Genomic DNA, 19,673 nt, shown 5'->3' with positions numbered 1-19,673 from the left:
TGATTTCTGCCTTTTACTTATTAGACACCAAAGTTCTTCTTTTCCACTATTGGAACTAAATGTTTCAAAAGTGAAAGTTGCACCTATACAAGTTGTAATTTTCCTATGCCCTACCATTTGAGATTCATATAAATTTTACATTTTAAATAATAAATTATTAATTTCTTTTTATTCATTTTCAATTTCAACATTCATATTTTCATAATATGACTCAAGTAAAACATCTAAACCATCTCTCCTAATCTTAGGATCTAATACTATAGCTAAGCAATAAAGAAGAGTAATTTTCTTATAATATTTTTTAATTTTTTTTTCAATATCTCAACAATACTTTTAAATTATGGATTGTTTCTACATTTTTCAACACAATCATTAATCATAAATAAATTATTAAATAAAATACAACTAATTAGGAACTAAGCACCCGAAAATTCATTAGTTGTATAAAAAAAAAATTTGTAAAAAATCTTTTATACAAATTGCATTTGTGTTGATGCATTATAAAAATCAATAAGAATTTTTTTAACATATAATGTTAGAATTCCATCTATGTTGAACATCTAATACAATTTTTTTTATATTTTAAACCATAATTTTGATATAAATATTTAAATTCTTGTGTTCATGTTCCTGAACTTCTAATATACAAAATATAAATTCTAATTTTAAAAATATGAAGAAAATAATATTTAAAACAAACTGAACACATAAATTTAATATGTGACATGCACATCTTATAGGAAATAATTTACCATTTAAACATGGTTTTAATTGAGATTTTAAAATATTTATTGTTGCATCATCATTACTACCATGATCAAAACTAATAGAAAGAAGTTTATTTTCAATTCCATAATTATATAAAAGTACTTAAGATGCTTCTAGCAATTGTTGGGCTAATATGTGGCCATTCAAGTTCCTTTTTGTAAAAGTCAATTTCCATCAATAAAATTACTAATAATATAAATATAACTTATATTATACTTAAGTCCAAATATTAGAAGTAATTGCAACTTTAGAAAGATTTGATAAAGTAGAAAGTGTTTTTTGTTTTTATGAATAAAAATTTTTCAAAGCATGTGATTAATAGTATTTCTAGAAACTTTTTTAAATTGTGGATTTACAGAATGTTGTAAAAATATTTCAAGCTTAGTACCATCAACTAATAAAAATGGTTATTCAACATGTACAATATATTTTGTTAATTCCTGTCTCATTTTTTCTTGAGAATATTTAAAAGTACCAAAAAACCCACGCCCAATTTGTGTTTGTGATATTTGTTTTCCTTCTTCATTTTTCTTATGACTCGGAATATGTCTACTCAAGTGGCCAGTACCACCCTTACTACTATAACTAAACTCACTCTTACATTTAGTGCAAATGACTTTTTTTCCCTTGCCCCCAACTTCTTCTATTGTAAATACTTTCCAAACCGGGCTAATAAACTTACTATCAATCTTTTCCTTTCCCCTAATAGTAGTACAAGGGGTGGAAACTATAGCAATATTAGTAGCATCCATATCAGTGTCGATACTATTATATTGCGACTGAACAGCATTGACATTGAACATGTTGGGGAATTGGTTTCTGGATGAATCGACCATTTTTTAAATCTAAAAAAATAAAAATTAATTTAATTGCAATGTACCCAGATTGTCGATGGGCACTATTGTCATTTTCCTCTCCCAAAGCCAAAATACATCAATACACCCTAACTAGTTTTTGAGGGTATCAAAAAACCAAAAAACTAGTTGTTGGGGGGATCCCAATGGCTAGTTTCTTATGAGCGGGCTATGCTCGACCTGCTATAGGACCATAGGCAGGGCCATGGCAGGTCATGCCACAATATGAGCTATGGGTGATATGGCCTGCTTGGTCGTGTCATGTCAGGCTGGCCCATGAGCTTAGAAACCTAAGCCTGTCACGGCCCGATTTATATCTCTAGTTTATGGTGAATGGTTGAAGGAACTGCTGAATAGAGAAAAAGAGGGTTTGAGAAAGAGACGCTCAAACAGGAATAGACGGAGAATTGATGCTTTATTCATTTCAGTTTTTACCTTGCTCTTTTAGTAATTAGGGTTGATATGTGAAAGTTGAGCTAATACCAATAGATCAGAGATTCAGAATAAAATTATAATTTATTATTAAACGATTAGATTGGAATATATAGTGATATACCTAAACACTTAATAGAATCAGTTCAGGTTCAGTCTGGACAGGCTCTCATAGGTTTAGGCCTGAACCCAATCTAAAAATTAGAGAAGTCTAACTTTCTTGCTCTAGGCCCAGCACAAGGACAAAAATAGCTAAACACAATCCATGTAAAATTTCGGTCTGAATTAGTTCAGATTTGTGTGGAACCCCACCCAAATTATATGAGTTCACATCTCGGCCCAACAAGAGGTCACCCAGAATGTCTCACAGTACATCCCTGCTGTGTATTGGGAATATCTATCAATGATGATGTCATCATTTTCTGATACTATTATCAGGAGATGATAGCCATACACGGCAGGGATATGCTGTAGGAACGTTGTGGGGGAGCCCGTTGGGCGGAGATGTGAACTCAAATTATATCGTACACAACAATACATGTAAGGCCATCATCTCATTCTCAATTTTAGCCATGCACCGGATGGGCTGAAGACAATCATGCACACTCGACTATAACAACCTATCATGAGTGAACACACCACTATCCCATACACATGGGGCCTCACACCTAGTCTCTGTGTATATAATTTTTTTCTCCAACCAGTCCGGACTCCCATGCACAAAAATGAATTCAATTCAATGGATTCCACAATAAATAAAACGCTCACAATACTGTACCAACTAGCCATGACAATCGCACATCGGGAATATCTCCCTACCCTATGAATTATAAGGGAGATGTTCATGTTCCCAATGTGCAGCTGCAGTGGCCAGCTAGGACGGTGTTGGGAGCATTTTGTTGGTAATAGATTCCTACCCGCTCCATTCCCATCGTACCCGATTTGAAGCCTCATTCATCCATTATATGCTAGATTAACCTTTCAGCCTTTTGTCATGGACTCAGGAAGGCCTTGTGCCAAGTTGTGTTAATCTTACATTAACTCGTATGAATAGGGTGTGAGAACAAAGCCGTATGTGGCTAAGTTTAAGGAACTCAAGACTCATAATAAACAACAAGACAAACAAAACCAATTAGATACCACCAAGCATCAAAATAGAAACAACAACCTAGGTAAGCTGAGCACCAGGAGCATCAACAAGAAAGGTCTTCACAATCGGCATTAACGAGGAAATCGCCGGTAAAACGAAGGTCATAATTTTTCAACAAAAAGTACAAAACCCTTGAAGACTCCTGTAACAATGAAGGCACAACACAAACACTTAAACTCCTACCAATAAATGAGTCCAGTTCTCCTGCCCACGAGAACTCTGCCATATTTATCACAGTCGCACATGGAGAACATCTCATCCTCTCCATAGGGGAGAAAACACAAATACATACACACAAAAAGACCTAAACACACCTAAAAACCTTGACAATAACAAGAACATCAATTGAATGGGCTTGAGCCCACACTCCCTCCAGTTCCAAGCTCGGATCTTCTTGGTGCCTGTGGTGGCACCTTTGGACTTACCATCTCAGCCACTTCACAGTTCTGATTTGAGAATGGAGTATTTGTTGGTTGTGGGTCTTCTTTAGACAGGCATGTCCAATAGTAATCCCAGCATTGGCGCTTCCATGGGCGTCATGTTCAATTTCTTCCTCCTGCCCAGATTTCCTTTTTCCCTTCTGCCAAGTTGTTCGTGTAATAGTATTGTTAATAAATACATCTAAGGCTGCATTTGTCATTCCTTATTTTAAGGATTTATCTCCTTTTTTCTGTAAAAATTTAGTGTCCACAGAGACATTTTAACTGCAAAAAAGAGAATAGTTCTTAAAATAAGAAATGCCAAATGCAAATATCTAATGAGAGGGTAGAATAAGAGGATTTAGGCTGGGCTTCCACATTCCAAGTTCCTTGCTCAGCCCAATGAGTCCAACCTAATCCTTGTTCCATTGGATTAAATATGGCAAATTTGGGTTTATGCACATTATTAGGTTAATTGTCAGAATGGGTCAGAGACTCGGATCAATTTAGGCTCCAGTTGATTGGCCCAACCTACAACAAAATCCACCGCAAATGCACCCCTGCCGCTGTGAGCCCATGGCCCTCTCTATTTTGTATGGACAAAACCCATGTCCAATTAGAGATCAGATGTACTCATATCCATTTACAATCATGCATTGAAAGTATTTTCATGTTTATATGTTTTTATTTATGAGGGATATTTCTAATGCATAACTACAAGTGGCTGTGAGAACGGTATAAACACGGTCTTGTGAGCACCGAATCTAAATTCATCTAGCCCCACTGTGCCATATATAAATAAAACAGCCTGAGAAAAAAAAAAAAAATTCTTTTTTAAGTTTCATAAAAGCCATATTAGCTGCAACTTGCTTATGACAGAGGCAGAAAAAGGAATGATCTAAAGAAGGTAGAGTTAGGAGAATCTTGCAAGCGTATAATTATTGCATAACCAAATCCTTCCAGTACACAATACCCTCCTGTTTGACTCATACCATACCTCAACCAAGTATGTATAATACCCATAATTGGAGAGGTGGGGCGTCAATGTCAATCCCTTCTGTGGTTCGTTCATATGATATGCCGAGTTGTCAAGTTTGAGAGTACTTATTTCAAAAATAAGTAAGCATTAATAAACGTTCATGAGTATTTGGAGAAGTACTTATCTCAAATAAGGGTATTCTAGATACCTTGAAAATGAAGTGGTGGGTCAAGATAAGCTAGAAAAAAAAAAGTATTTATTAAATAAATACTTAAAAAATAATTTTGAATTTTAAAATTCTTTTTCTCAGAATAAACACTTATTTAAAGTTGTATTTTGAAGGCCAATAAGTGTTAGTTGATATGGTTCCAGTTCAAAATAAGTGCTTTTATTGAAGTAATGAATTAAGTACTTATTTTTAAGGTATCCCAACCTGCAGTAGTACGTAGTTACGTACCTCAAATTGAAGTTGGTTCAACTAATTGCTGGTTGACCCCGGGGTGGATCCCAAATGACAGCTGGAAATTGTGAGTGGTCAAAAGCAATATTGACAATTGGGTAGCATCCAAACCCAGCCAAAACAAAAGCACTCGTTAAATGCCACTTATCACTTCATCTCTCTTTTTCTAATTTAATAATTTAGAGAAAATTCCAGATTAGTATTCTATATTTTGGGTCTAATGTTACTTTGGTCCCAGAACTTTAAAATGCAATAATTTAGTATTCAAATTTGTAAAACATGTCAATCATTTGAAAAGATACAAATGCCCTTCAAGCGTCATCTAATTCTCTTTATCAACCATTTAAACATTAACATAAAATGAATAGTCCCAATTCCTTCAAGAATGTTGGAGCCATGGCCCCCCTATGCCTTGAAAATCCCTATAATACCCATTTTAATTTTACTTATAATTTAGTCCCCCCTACCTATATTTACTAACTTTCAGTCCCTCAAAAGAAAATCCTAGCTCGGCCCTAGAGTCACCAAAATAGCTACTCAATAATCCTAACTTTCCTGAATAAAAGAGTGTGGATGGTTAATAAAGAACGTTAGATAGCATTCAAAGGACATTTGTATCTTTTCAAATATCACTTAATGACTGATTTACTGAATGATTAAGCATAGGTATTAGATTGATACATTTTAAAAATTTAGCTATTGAATTATGTTATTTTGAAGTCCGGAAACCAAAGTAATACTAAACCCAAAATACGAGAATTTTCCATTTAATTTAATATTCCTTGCTTTCATTATTCATTCATTCTCACGAAAGAATGTTCTCATGTCAAGTTGTCTAAACTCTAAAGCCCTGAGACCCCGTAAAACCATAACCACTCCAAGTCTAAGCTAACAACATTTCAAATAATACATAAACGAAACGAAACGAAACGCATCCTCTTTTCACGGATACGCGCTTTGCTTTGCTTTTTGTTCCTGCGGAACATTCGGTGTTGCATGTGAGGAGTCGGTGGAGGGGCCATGACTTCAGCTTACCTGCAATTAATTAGACCATGAGGAACCAAAAAGCTCTCCCCGTATTCAATTCCTTGATTTAATTAGTTAATTTATATCTCAAGTCAAGAACTCTTTTTGGTGTCTGAAAACGACGATAAATGGGCATCTGGGTCGTCTTACAACAGTTTGAAGGATCAACTGGACGTTTTAAATGTTATATTACAAAATTCATTTTTAATTAACCGAACTCGTTTGTTCATGATTAAGCTCCTTTTTTTTTAATGCTGCAAGTACAGGTACAGCCATGAATGCCCACATCCCACTTGTATATAAGCCTCAATAGCTCAGAGTCTTTGATCAACAGAAACACGCACAGGAAAGAGAGAAAGAGAGAGACAGATGGAGTTGAAGTTCACCGAAGAGAAAGCAGCCAGCAAGAGGGAAGGCCGGTTGTCGAGAGGGCGCAGCCAGAAGACTGTACGGTGCAATCTACTGGAAGCGATTGCGCAGGTCCACGGCGGGGGAGTGGTTTCTCGTCGAGGTGAGGATGGGATGGTGCGGATGAAGATTGTGGTGAAGAAGAAGGAGCTGAAGCAGATGGTGGCAATGATGGGAGGTTCCAATAACGCTACCAACGGCGTCGATCATCAAACACCTTCCATCTCGTCCCTCCCTTCATTGTCATCACTCTTATCGTCGACAACATTAGAACAGAGGCTAAAAATTTTGCGCAGGAGGCATTTCAAGAAAGCCGATCAGGAGAAGGGAAGCCGCAGCTCATGGAGGCCTGTTCTCCAGAGCATCCCTGAAGAGTAGTTGCTTTGATTTAAGCTAGATTTAATTTGTCCCTGTTTTCTTTCTGTCTAACATCCTAATAACCGATCTTTGTATAATTCAGTGCATTTATCTTATTTAATTCTTAATTAGAGAAAGCCTCATACCAGTAGCTGTCTATTTAGGCTTCTTTGTCACTAATTTTTTCAGCTTCAAACAAAATAATTTAAAGCGAGTGAAGTTGCAGGGCCATGGCCATCTGATGGAATTCATCATTTCATTTCTTCAGAACCTGTAAAAACATTGTTGAATCTTCACTCCAAATACATAAATCTTATTGCCCCAGAAACCATTGGATATTCCTCACTACTTTATTCTGGTAAATCTAAAAAAATGCAAATAGAGAGCCTTATTATTGATAGCATCAGATGTAATATTTAATTAGAGGTGAAAGTTTGTAATAAAAATTCCTGAGGCCTGCTTTGTTTGCAGCACAGTTTCATTTGCACTGATGCAAAAGAATTGGAGTGCAAATTCTGATTTAGTTTTTTCGTGGACTTTTACCATATTTTGTTATGTTTGCGGTGCACATGAAGCAAAATAGAACCGTTTTTTTAGTGAAGCAAAATAGAACCTGAAACAAAGTAAAAGCCACGCCAAAATTAACCAGAATTTGTATGTAATATTCATATTTGCATTCTCATGCATACATATTCATGCGATTATAATTGCACTTCCAACAAACAGACAATGAGAACCAATCATTACACTAATTTATGTCGTGGTATTAAATATGCTACTTTCTTAAAAAGGCAAAATATGGAAGAAAATAAATAAATAATTGTATTACTAAACTTCATGGTTAAAATTGTTCTTGAGCAATGAGGATGCAATTAATTGGTTTTTGTTGCTTCAAATGCAAAGTAATCAGATATACAGGTTTTCCACTCATCATTTACCTGGAACGAATCTTTGACATGCAATTAATTGGGGTCCCGTTTGATTCACGAGAATAGGGGTTCGGAATCAGAATCGAAATGCACCATTCTGATTCCAATTGGTAGTCCCCTAAGGTTCAAAGTATTGATACGTATCGTACTGGGGCTTTCTGATATGTCGCAATAAGGGGTGTTTCGAGGTCTAAGCTGGTTCAGGGGGAGGGCGGACTTTAAACCGACCTCTCTGAATCAAATTTGAAGAAAGAAAAAAAAATAAAAAATAAAGAAACAAATACCAATACATTTCGATATGCTTCTATCAGCATTTTGGGTGTATCGATACTTTGAACCTTGATCTGAACCAAACAGAATATGGGAATAGATCATTTTGGTCCAATTTCAAAGGATTTCGATTCCAATTCCGGTATTGATTCTGGCTGTGAACCAAAAGGACCCTGGTTCCACTACAACTAGCAGGAGACCTTACCAACCATTTAGTTGGCAACATGCGAATCTGCTACACATCAAGTGTTCCTACATTCCTACCCAAAACACCACTGCCATGCATTGTGAATATCTACCCATGAATGACAAAAAGAGATATTGCCAATGCACAACTGTGATGTGCCCTGGATAGAGATGTGAGAACAAATTGTGGGTAACAGATCCAAGTCCCAAAATGGAGTTGGGATCTCTTGCTAATAAAATAAGTTTCAACACCTTACCAATATGACCTGAGTTCATACATTTCACCAATAAAGTGTGGTGTATTTAATGACAGCTTTGCTCCTCACAGAACGCACCTCACACCGACTTCACAGCACATCCAACCATGTATTGGGAACATCTATCTTCCCTTGAAATAACAACACACAAGTACAGGAGATGCTCCTAATGTGTGGTTGGGATGTATTGTGAGGAGTGCTTTGTAAAGAGCAGATCCGGACTCCCCATGTGGGGTCTGGATCTGCCCCTCACAGAGTGTTCCTCAAACCGGCCTCAAAGCATGTTTCAGTTGAACATGAAAACACATTCTGTACTTATATATTATTATTCATGAGAAATATTCCAAATATACGGTGGGATGTGACTGTAAGATTGGTGTAAGGAGCAGATCCCAATTCCTCCATGGGCCGGGTCAAAATCAGCCACAGCCCACAAGATCCCTCCGTTCAATAGAAATAGTTGAATTCATTAAGTGGAGCACCTGATTGAACCCACCACAAAAGACATATATTGATAATGGACAATGAGATCGTACATGCTTTTAATCCAGTGATGCCATTATCTTAATAGGCTTTGTCAAGATCTCCTGCAAAATCTTCCCATGTTAGGGCTGCAAGTCGGATCGTCTGATTTGGGGAGTTTCAAACTACATAGCGCTTAGGTTAGGGTTCAGGCCCATTTCAAAATTTATCAAATGCAGTCTAATCCTACCCAAGTTGCATCCTTACTCGACGTAGCAGAAATGGATAGTTTTTGTTTAGGTTATATTTGGTTTGAAAGAAAAAGTAGGGAAAGGAAGGATAAGGTAAGGAACCCTTTACAAATCTTGTATAGGTTTCCTTACCTTTTCTTTCAAACCAAACATAGCCTTAAGGTGTAGTTGATTAGAAAGAAAAGGTAGGTTAAAGAAAGGAAATGTCATTTGTATATTTTAATCAAGCTGCCTTTTGTTGTTTTTTTTTTGTTCAAACGGGTTTAGGAAGATCAGTTTAAGGCCCATCTACCCCGTGAAACTGGTCAGACCCTGAAACATTTACCATAGAAGTGTATAAGAGGGTCACCAATACCATACGTATTGGTCGATACACCCCTATATGTTGCGATATCTTTATCTTTAATTTCAACTGCTCATGCTTAAACCGGCAAAACAGATACATTGTATATTTCGACTGCTCTGATAGCCATTCGTATATTAACTGTTCAAAGTGTACCAATCAAAGCAAAATGATGATGATGATGATGATGATGATGATAATGATGATAATGATGATGATGATGATGAGATGATGGACTCATCAGAATCAGATCCATAAAATAATGCCTGCAGCAGGTTTTATTACATCCAATTCAATCGAAAACACAGTACAACAAATGGAATATCCTTGGATGGAAATAATCACCCCACATACCCCATCGATCATCAAGAATCAAATAGCTAAGTTTGGATACAATTGGATTATATTTGGTCAATCCGATCCAGTCTAAATTGAGTCCATTACAAATAGACCAAATTCAATTCAATCTGATAAATGCTTTGGGTCATTTTGAATCGATCCATTTCAATGTTTGGACCGTCCAATCTTCTCAAATTGGTTTTACTTTAGACTTGTTCCAGTTCAAACCTAATGCATTGACACCTCTATTCTTATCTTCTATCAATGGATAAGATAAGAGTTCAATCGATCAGATCCAATCCAATATAAATCTATTGTGGATGGATCAGGTCTAATCCAATCTAACAAATACTTTGGACCATTAAACCTGGACTGGTCTAATTCAATGTCTTATTGATCTGTCCAATCCATCCAAATTGCTTTTAATTTGGATGAATCCAACCCAAAACTGATCCATTAACACCCCTAAATTCGGATTCCCTAGTATTTCTGATATTACTTGTTCAATGAGATAACCAGTGTAGGACCCAAGGCTAGCATTTGATAACTACTGCTTCCCATAAATTCAACTATATCAACTGCTATGAAGAAATGAATAGGAGCTGCTTGGATCGATGGTAGACAAGCTGGATAACCCCAATATTAGAAGTAACAAGCCATCTATATAAGGGCACTGTTACTAACAGTAGCAGATAATGGCTTAACAACAAATATTTAACTAATTAATATAATTATCTTTGAAAAATATATTTTTTTATTCGTTGCTTTGAAGGGATAAAATAGCAACTAATATAGCAACAGATTTTCATCTAATCTTGATCTTTTGGAAGTAAGATCCTAGAATAACTTTCCTGTTTTTTCTCTCTTTTAACAGCAGTATTAAACAACCAAGTTGGAAGAGTACTGGGAGGCAAACCACCACTGACAAGAATGAATCTCCACTCTCCATATTGTTATTTTGAATGTTTTCGAACTGTTGTTGATTCGAAAGGATTGTTCATCCCAGGAATTGTTCAGGTAATTGGTTCTATTTTACTCCAAACTCAGTTTTTGACCAAAAACTGTAGAATTGGTCAATGATTTATTGACCTAAATAATTAAATCATCAATTCATTTAACCCATTCAACGGTTTTGACCATTTTTTATTTTACTTTTTTAAATTTTCATTAAAATAGGCCACCTGTTCGAATTGAACAATTGAACCATCAACCCAGAAACCGATGGCCAGAATGGTGCCTGTTCCAGGTTGATTTTTAAAACAATGCCATTTCTTCTTTGTAACTGTAAAGGTTGTTGAATTTATCATCAACCAACCTTAGAAAAACAAGAAAAAAATTAGAAAATATACGAGATGAGAAAGATTACCCACTTTGACAATGTGCATGTAAAACGAAATAAACAAATAAATAAGCAAGCAGAGAAGCGATAAGTGGAATTGGTATGAAAAGCAGACTTGAACGTCTTTCCAGGATTTAAAGGGACCAACTGACCAAGGCAACGTAATAAATTCCATTGTTCCAAAGTTGGTTTTCTATGCTTCATTTTTTTCTGCAGATGCCCATGGAGCGGATGATGGGTCAGAGACTTCGGGCTCTGCCTGAAATTGGCCCGAGTCCAAATCCATCCGAACTAAGTATTCTATGAGGCCGGATTCAGTCCTAAAACGGTTCTCATACTTTGTTTATAGCCTTTTGCAGCCGTATTTATAAGTTGTTATTCATGTGGAAACATACAACTGCAAGTAGTTGTAAGCACAGTGTGAATACAGTTTTATAAGGATTGAATTCAATTTGTATTCGGCATAAATGGAGTTGGGCTTTGGTCAGTGCAAAATCCATCCAAACAGTCTTTACAGCCTTACATTGAGAATATTTCCATATTTATGTGTTTTATTTCATGAGGAGATATTCTCAATACAAGGTTGCAAGAGGATGTTCAAACAGTGTAAACATGAACATGCACTGCCGAAGCCGAAATCAACATGATGAGTCCATCGGCTTATCCATGTACTTGAGCTATCTCATTTCATTTTTTACTTGTTCTGAGATCAAATGGTTCCCATTTCCCACACCCCTCATGTAATGTGAATGATGATCACTACAGCAGACCGTATATACAGGTCAAAAAGCAACTTTATCCACTTATGGAACACCCAACTTTCATCAAATGGACCAATCGAAGGCTGGCTTGTTAGTGTGTTAGCTGATTTGTTCCAGCGTTGAGATAGAATTAAATCTCACAATCATCACTTTGGAGAAAAAGGGGTCAGAGGGGAAGTCATTAATGGTGCACCGAAACCCAAAAAAAACTTTCATCAAATGGAATTTAGCTTAAGAAATGAAATCGATTTCAAAAAAATATAATTATGGCATCCAAATGTTTACCTTGAGTTTTCAAAATATTATAATAACGCCCCAAAGCTAATCATTTGTCTCTCTATGCATTGTGTAGTATGACACTAGAATTTTAAAATATTATAATAATGTCTTTAAAAGTAATCATTGGTCTATATTTTCAAAATATTACAATAATATCACTAAAATAATATCTATTCTCTTATTTTTATTTGTTATCTTTTTTGTCTCTTTCCCTCTCCTCCCCTCCATTTTTTCTCTCCTTTTTGAAAAGAAAATAAGATTACTCACTAAGGCCCCTTCGTTTACCGGTAAGTAGAGGTGGGAAAGTTGACCAATTTTTTCATGTTCTTTTGCCATAATGTGTGGGGCTCACAAAAATTAAAGTTTCCCTCGGGTATGTTTAAAGCCCACTTACTTGGGAAAAAATTACTTTTCCATCGTGGAGTGTTTTAATTAGTCGAAAATACCCCTGCGTCATATCTCCTTTCTCTCCCTCGGTCCCTCCCTCAGTCCCTCCTCCCCCTAGGGAGAAAATGAAAGAAAGATATCTCCTTTCTCTCCCTCTTACCTTTTTACATGTCCATTTTTTTATTTGATAAATAGGTATTCAACAAATTTTAATTTTACTTGGGCTCTTCTTTGTAACTATATTTATTTGGTATTGGTATAGGGGATGGTGGCTTAGCAACTCTCTACATTCTGCAGGGAGATCACCTAATCACTATGATTTGCTACACATGGATTATTTTATGATTAGCAACTCTCTACATTCTGTCTAAGACAAGAAAAGTTTTTTTCTGCATTAAACTAAGCCTTATGTAACTTGAATTTCTTTGCATCTTAAGTTGTTTTTATTCTAATAATTTCTTGCATGTCTAATTTGAAAAACATGCCTTGGTCATCACTATATTTTGCAGAGACATGCCTCGATCACCACTAAATAGGAATCAAAAGAAAAAGTTGGCTGCAATTGCTATTTCTATTCATTATGAAATGATGATGTTGTATGCTTATTTATGTATTTTGATTGCTATTATCATTGCAATCAGGAGGAGAAGGATGATGGTCTCTAGGATACTGAGTAGTTATGGTGAAGAGGAGAATGGTAGGGAATCATGGGAAGAAAGGCTTGCAGTTAGATTTTCAAACATTAAGCCTATGGTCATGGAATCAAATCAATCATATATAGACCATATACGAATGGATAGGACTAGTTATTTGAGGTTATGTGAGTTACTAAGGAGTATAGGAAAATTAAGAGGTAGTAAACATGTGGGAGTGGAGGAAATGGTTGCATGCTTCCTAAACATTTTATCACATGATGTCAAGATTAGGGAGCAAAAATGGCACTTTAGGAGGTCTAGGTCCACCTTAAGTAAGTACTTCAATATCGTCTTGAATGCAGTGTTACGCCTACATGAAATCCTTCTTAAAAAGCCTGAACCTGTGCCTGCAAACTCAATTGATGAGAAATGGAAGTGGTTCAAGGTGTGCCCATTTTTTTTTATTTTTTTATTTTTAATTACAAATAACAAACCTTTAAAGGTTAGAATTTTTAATTTTATTTCTCTTATTTTATTGTATAGGGTTGTTTAGGGGCTTTAGATGGAACATATATTAGGGTCCGAGGGTCTGAAAAGGATAAGCCTAGATATCGAACGAGGAAGAATGAAACTGCAACAAATGTATTGGGTGTTTGCTCTCCAAATATGCAGTTCATTTACATCTTACCTGGCAGGGAGGGATCTGCTCATTTCAATGAAAAATGGCTTAAAAGTACCACAAGGTAATAATTGAACTATGAGAATTAAGACACTAGAGCAAAAATTCTAATATTGATGTTTAAAAAACTAATATGTATTGTCATATTTGTTTAAGTTATTATTACTTGTGTGATGTTGGGTACCCCAACAATGAGGGATTCCTAACACCTTATAGGAGTCAAAGATATCACCTAAATGAGTGGAGGCAAGGGCACCAACCGAGCACCCCAGCTGAGATATTCAACATGAGGCATTCTGCAACTAGGAATGTAATTGAGAGGATATTTGGCCTCTTAAAAATAAGGTGGGCAATACTTAGGATCGTCGATGCATGTTGCCTCTTATACAACTATATAAAGAAAAATATGTCAATTGACTCCATGGAATCAAGAATTGAAAATTTCTTAGCCACTGAATGAGGTTCACAAAGTGTAGCAGAGTTTGATGAACAAATCACAAGTCTAAAGAGTAGTAGTGAATGGGCTGCATTCAGAGACAACTTGGCAAATCAGATGTGGCAACAATTTAGACATTAAATAACGCAATTTTTTATTTAGGATATTGTATCAAATGTACTAAACCTTTATTATGTCTATTGTATCAAATGTACTAGCTCTTTATATGTTGTTCAATCAAACTTGAATTATTTGTAACAATTGTTCACTTATTTACGTTTGCATTCATTATATTCATCTATTAATTGTTATTAGAAATAGATAATATGTGAGTTACTTGTAACAACTGTTTACTTATTTGTCTATACCTTCATTGTGTCTATCCATTACTTGTTATTAGAAATGGTTGGAAATGATAAGGGGAAGAAACAACCAAATAGTTAAAATAGAGTTTGGACAAAGGCAGGGGATGAAAAATTGGTTGGGGGCTTAATGATGTTGGCTCAAACTGGAATGTGGAGAGAAGATAATGGGATATTCAAGGCAAGCTATTTGGAACAATTAGAAAAGTAAATGGAAGAAAATCTCCCTAGATATGGATTGAAGGCAACACCTCATATAGAATCTCGAGTAAAGCATATGAAGAGACAATATGGGGGCATATGTGAGATGTTAAGCCCTAATTGTTTAGGATTTGGGTGGGATGACATCAAGAAATGCATTATATGTGAGGAAGAAGTCTTCAATGGGTGGGTTAAGGTAATTGTGGATTATTGTATTTTATATTTTAGACAAATGTATATATGTGTTTTACATGGCATCCAATTTATTAATATATTTTTGTTTTAATAAATGTAGAGCCATCCATATGCCAAAGGATTAAGGAACAAGCATTTTCCATTTTTCGATGAACTTTTTATCATCTTTGAAAGAGACAGAGCCATTGGGGAGCATGCAGAAACCTCTTCTGATGCTGCAGAAGTTGTTGATAGGGAAGAACAATCAAGTTACCGACCCATGGAAGATGAACCAATTAATGAAGGAGAAGCTCAACAAGTTGGGTTAGAGTTTTTTCAAGAGAATAACATGATTCACAATCTGCCACACAACCACTATCCACTCAACCTCCAATTGGTACCTCATCAACCCCTCGTCCACATAGAGCAAGTAAGAGGTCAAGGAGCTGCGTGGATGATGACCCGTTGGTTAAGGTGCTTTTAGAAAAGATAGATAGGATTGAACAACGGTTTGTTGAATACAGTGATAAGGTTACACAAGTGACAAATGCTTTTAATGTGGATAAGGAGAGTAGGGAGATGAGAATGAATGTGTTTGAAGAGATATGGAAGATCCATGGTTTAACTTCAGATGAGATTATCAAAGTGAGTAAAAAGTTAATTAGTGACATGGGAGAGGTTGAATACTTTTTTATCCAACCACCTGACTTTAGAAATGCATACATTTTCTCTTACCTCCTCTCTGATTAGTAACTCAATAGAACAATAGTTATATTTTTTTGTATTTTGATTAAAAAAACATGTAGTTAATGAATAGAAAACAAAAACATATTATCTTTTTTTCTTCTTTTTTTTTTTTGTTTTAACATAGCAAGTTCTACTTTTTGATTTGACAGGATGCACCTCTAGTTTGTTTTTAATTCAAATCTTTCTATGATTAGTGGTATTAAGAAAACCTCCAAAAAGGGTAATGTTGGCAATAGTGATTGGTTCGTGATTGATTGGATTCCTTTCGATATGGCATGGACCTATTACACAGGTTTATAAAACAAAGCATCCACAAAAGGCATTATTTAGGCCAAAAGGGCAATTTTGGCAATAGTGTAACAAATTGGCCTCTTACCCAAGAAAGTTGATGAGACAAAAGAATATGGGTAAGTTGGAATGTAAAATTTACTTGGGTAAGTTTCAACTAAAAGGACATGTGTAAATAAACTTTCCTATGTAAATTTTACCCAGGAAACACTTACCTGGGTAAGTGAATTTACCCAGGTAAGTGTGATACCGCTAAACAAACAAGGCCTAAAAGGAAAGAGATTACCATGGTTTTCAAAACCGAACTAGACCAGATGGTTGGACTGAAAAAACCGAGAACTGGTTAGGTGACTGATTCCATTTTACCCCAGAACTATTATTTCCCCAAAAACCCTTGATTTGGTTAGCAAACTGCTAACCCGGGCAGTTGGACCATTTGAACCGTATAACGGTTTGGCTAGTTTTTATTTTTAAAATTGTTTTGTCAAAATATGTCACCCATTCAGTTTGAATAGTCGGTCTGTTTGACCCAAGAACCGGATACCTAAGCGGTTCATTGTTCGGTTCAGTTTTCAAAACCTTGGAGATTATGCATAGATAAGTCAAATAAATACTAAGGAAATAACCAGATTCTCTCACAAACCAACTTACCTTAAGGTCCTGTTCGCTTTTCAGTAAGTTACTTACCCCGGGTAAGTGCATTTACCCATGTTCTTTTATTTCCCATATAAATAAGGCAATTATTATTTTAGCCATAAACATCCACTATTGAAAGTGGTATTTTTGTCCCATTCAAGTGTTGGCAACTTTCCCCCAAGTGGGAAAGTTATTTACCCACCTAGGAGATGGGGGTAAGTGATACCCAGGAAAATAAATTTTCCCTGACCCGCACAAATCTGAAAAAAAAAAAGAACATGGGTTTTTTGGTCAACTTTCCCCCTCTCAAAATCCAAAAAAAAAAAGAACGCCACTTAAAAGCTAAGCAGTTAGCCAACCCATTGAAGGTTCTCTTAACAAACAAATAAAAAATCAAAGAGAAAGAGGAAGAGATAGTTTGAATAACATCTAAAGTTACAAAAGATGACCAAAGGAGGGAAAATAAAGAGTCTCCACAAGGCAAAAATAGAAATTAAAGAGTCTTATACAACAGTCGAAGAAGATATGCCCAACTCTGTAGTAATCTATATAGCTTATTTTATAGCATGGTTTTCAAAATCGGACTGGATCACCAGATGATCGGACCAAAAGTACCAGGAATCGGCCAGGTGATCGGTTTTGTTTTACCCCAAAACCGTTATTTCGCCAAAAACCGTTGATTTGATCAGCAAACTGTTGACCCGGGCAATCGAACCGTCCAATGGCTTTGGCCATTTTTATTTTTTTGTCAAAACAAACTATCCATTCGGTTCAAACGATCGAACCATTCGACACAGAAACCAAACCCCTGAGCAGTTCGTTGTTCGGTTCAGTTTTAAAAACCTTGTTTCATAGCAAAAATCTCCGCCTCAACCAAACTAGCATTCATCACACTCTGCCCTCTTGCAAAAAAAAATGAAATCATCATTAGATTTATCAAATGCCACACATCTAATAGATTTCTCTCTCGCTCCTAAGTCTTAACATAGGGGTATTTTCACCTCTCTCTCTCTCTCTCTCTCTCTCTCTCTCTCTTTTTTTGTTGTATGATGTAAACATATTCAAGGGAGAATGAGGCTAATAATTTTCAGTTCGGATTTCCTGTTAACCTTTTTCTCCTCTTCTCTCTACTAATCCAGTCAAATCAGGCCACTTGTCCCTATCTGTCCAACCTCCCAACAAATGTCCAACAAAGTTAATCTTCACTAAGTTTATTTCCGACACTTATCTTACTTCCTGCCGTATCTTGTAATATTTTATTTATATAAATAAAAAATAAGAAAAGTAAAACGAACACAAGCATTAAGAAGGAAAAAGATCAAAATATTTTTGCACAAGCGTGCGATGCTTGAAATGCACTTGCAAAGAAGACAGCTCTCCCCTCAGATATTTTCTTCATTTTTAATAATCGTACAGCGACACTAATTTCTCTATATCTTCCTCCAAGCCAATAACATCATCTTCCACATCGTGCGAATAGGTCCATCTCAATAGATTCTGCTTATCAATTAAAGAGCTCATCACTGCACTTGTTTTGCCGATATCTTTGATGCCATAAGTTTCACCAATCTTCTTCTGGATTTTTTTTATATGCTTTCTTAACTTATATAGATCTTTCCCCTTGTTGACCATGCCAAAGCAATTCTGGGTGAAGCTCCGTTGCACGTAGGTATCAATAACATCCTCCACCTCATAAGCAACATCCCTGATTTCCTGAACCCAGTTGCAGATTCTTTCATCCTTTTGCTGCCTCGCTTCTGCATCTTTTAAGAAGCATCGCATCCATTCCAGTTCAGATTGCAACCCTTTGACTTCATCTCTCACGTCAGACAAGAAAAATGCTTCTTGAACGAGCAACTCACCAAGTTTTTCTATGGCAAGGGAGACGCTAGGAGAAACAATAAGATCGGCCATCCGGTGCTACTTCTCTCGTCACCTCTTGATAAGAGATTGTCAAGAACTTCTGAAACGCCTTCAAAGCTAGTGGACTCAGACTGTGCTAGACCGATCAAAGTCTTTCTGCTTTGCTTTCTTTCATCGAACTAGTGACTAATCAACTCACCAATGGACTTATCAAAACAAAAACAAAAAAACAAAAAAAAAAAAAAAAACATAAAAACTCAACTCACCAATGGACTACTAGCGAACCTGTAAGGATCTATTTTCCCAAAAGTTTAATTCATAAAAAATAAAGTTAACAGAAGGTTAACTTTGTTGGGCATTTGTTGGGAGGTTGGACAGATAGGAACAGATGGCCTGATTTGAGTGGGTTAGTAAAGAGGAAATGAGGAAAAGATTAGCAGAAAATTCGAACTGAATAACTTTGTTATTTATTTTTTAATTTGTATAGCCCAAGAATTCCAGAATTGTAGGTTTTTCTTCCCATCCTCCCTTCCTTCCCCTATACCTAATCCATTGGTTTTCTTCTGTATGAACTCAACCAAAGCAACCAGAACACTTTGAATACAGATATTGATATTCGTGTCCCCCTTGTGAGTATAGTTGTGATTATATAAATTATATAAATCTTAACAAAATAATATAATAATTATTTGTCTTAATACTCATGTAATTATTTGTCAAAAACAATAGCGGCCAAAATAAGGGAAAATCAGATTCAAATAATCCATTTAACTTACATTATGGAAACATGCCTGTGTTCAAAGTAAAGTGAGCACTTACCCGATGCAAATATCATCATTCAAAGTGTTTTGATTGTTTTGGTTGAATCAATGTATACAACGGCCTAGAAATCCAATGAACACTTACCAACGTAGATATCTACACTCAAAGTGTTCATACAATGAATCAATGTATAATAGTTGTCTATCTTTAGGTTACGTTCCAAACAATATTATA

The 19,673-nt window shown here is 35.8% G+C and overlaps 2 protein-coding genes across 2 annotated transcripts; one reads left to right on the top strand and one right to left on the bottom strand.

Annotated features, from left to right (window-relative positions):
- Window positions 1–13,169: 13,169 nt before the first annotated feature.
- On the top strand, window positions 13,170–14,430 carry LOC148849364 (uncharacterized). Its single transcript, XM_088951408.1, has 3 exons — window positions 13,170–13,736; window positions 13,835–14,034; window positions 14,127–14,430. Exons 1-3 carry the CDS (start codon window positions 13,170–13,172, stop codon window positions 14,428–14,430), a joined length of 1,071 nt encoding a protein of 356 aa, XP_088807534.1.
- A 3,785-nt stretch (window positions 14,431–18,215) lies between these two features.
- On the bottom strand, window positions 18,216–18,728 carry LOC148849363 (putative disease resistance protein At1g50180). Its single transcript, XM_088951407.1, has one exon. It carries the CDS (start codon window positions 18,726–18,728, stop codon window positions 18,216–18,218), a length of 513 nt encoding a protein of 170 aa, XP_088807533.1.
- Window positions 18,729–19,673: the final 945 nt, after the last annotated feature.

Source organism: Nelumbo lutea, chromosome 6, assembly GCF_056320005.1.
Source record: "Nelumbo lutea isolate HS-2025 chromosome 6, American lotus-T2T, whole genome shotgun sequence".
Taxonomy (NCBI): domain Eukaryota; kingdom Viridiplantae; phylum Streptophyta; class Magnoliopsida; order Proteales; family Nelumbonaceae; genus Nelumbo; species Nelumbo lutea.
This window is presented reverse-complemented; position numbering and strand designations above follow the sequence as displayed.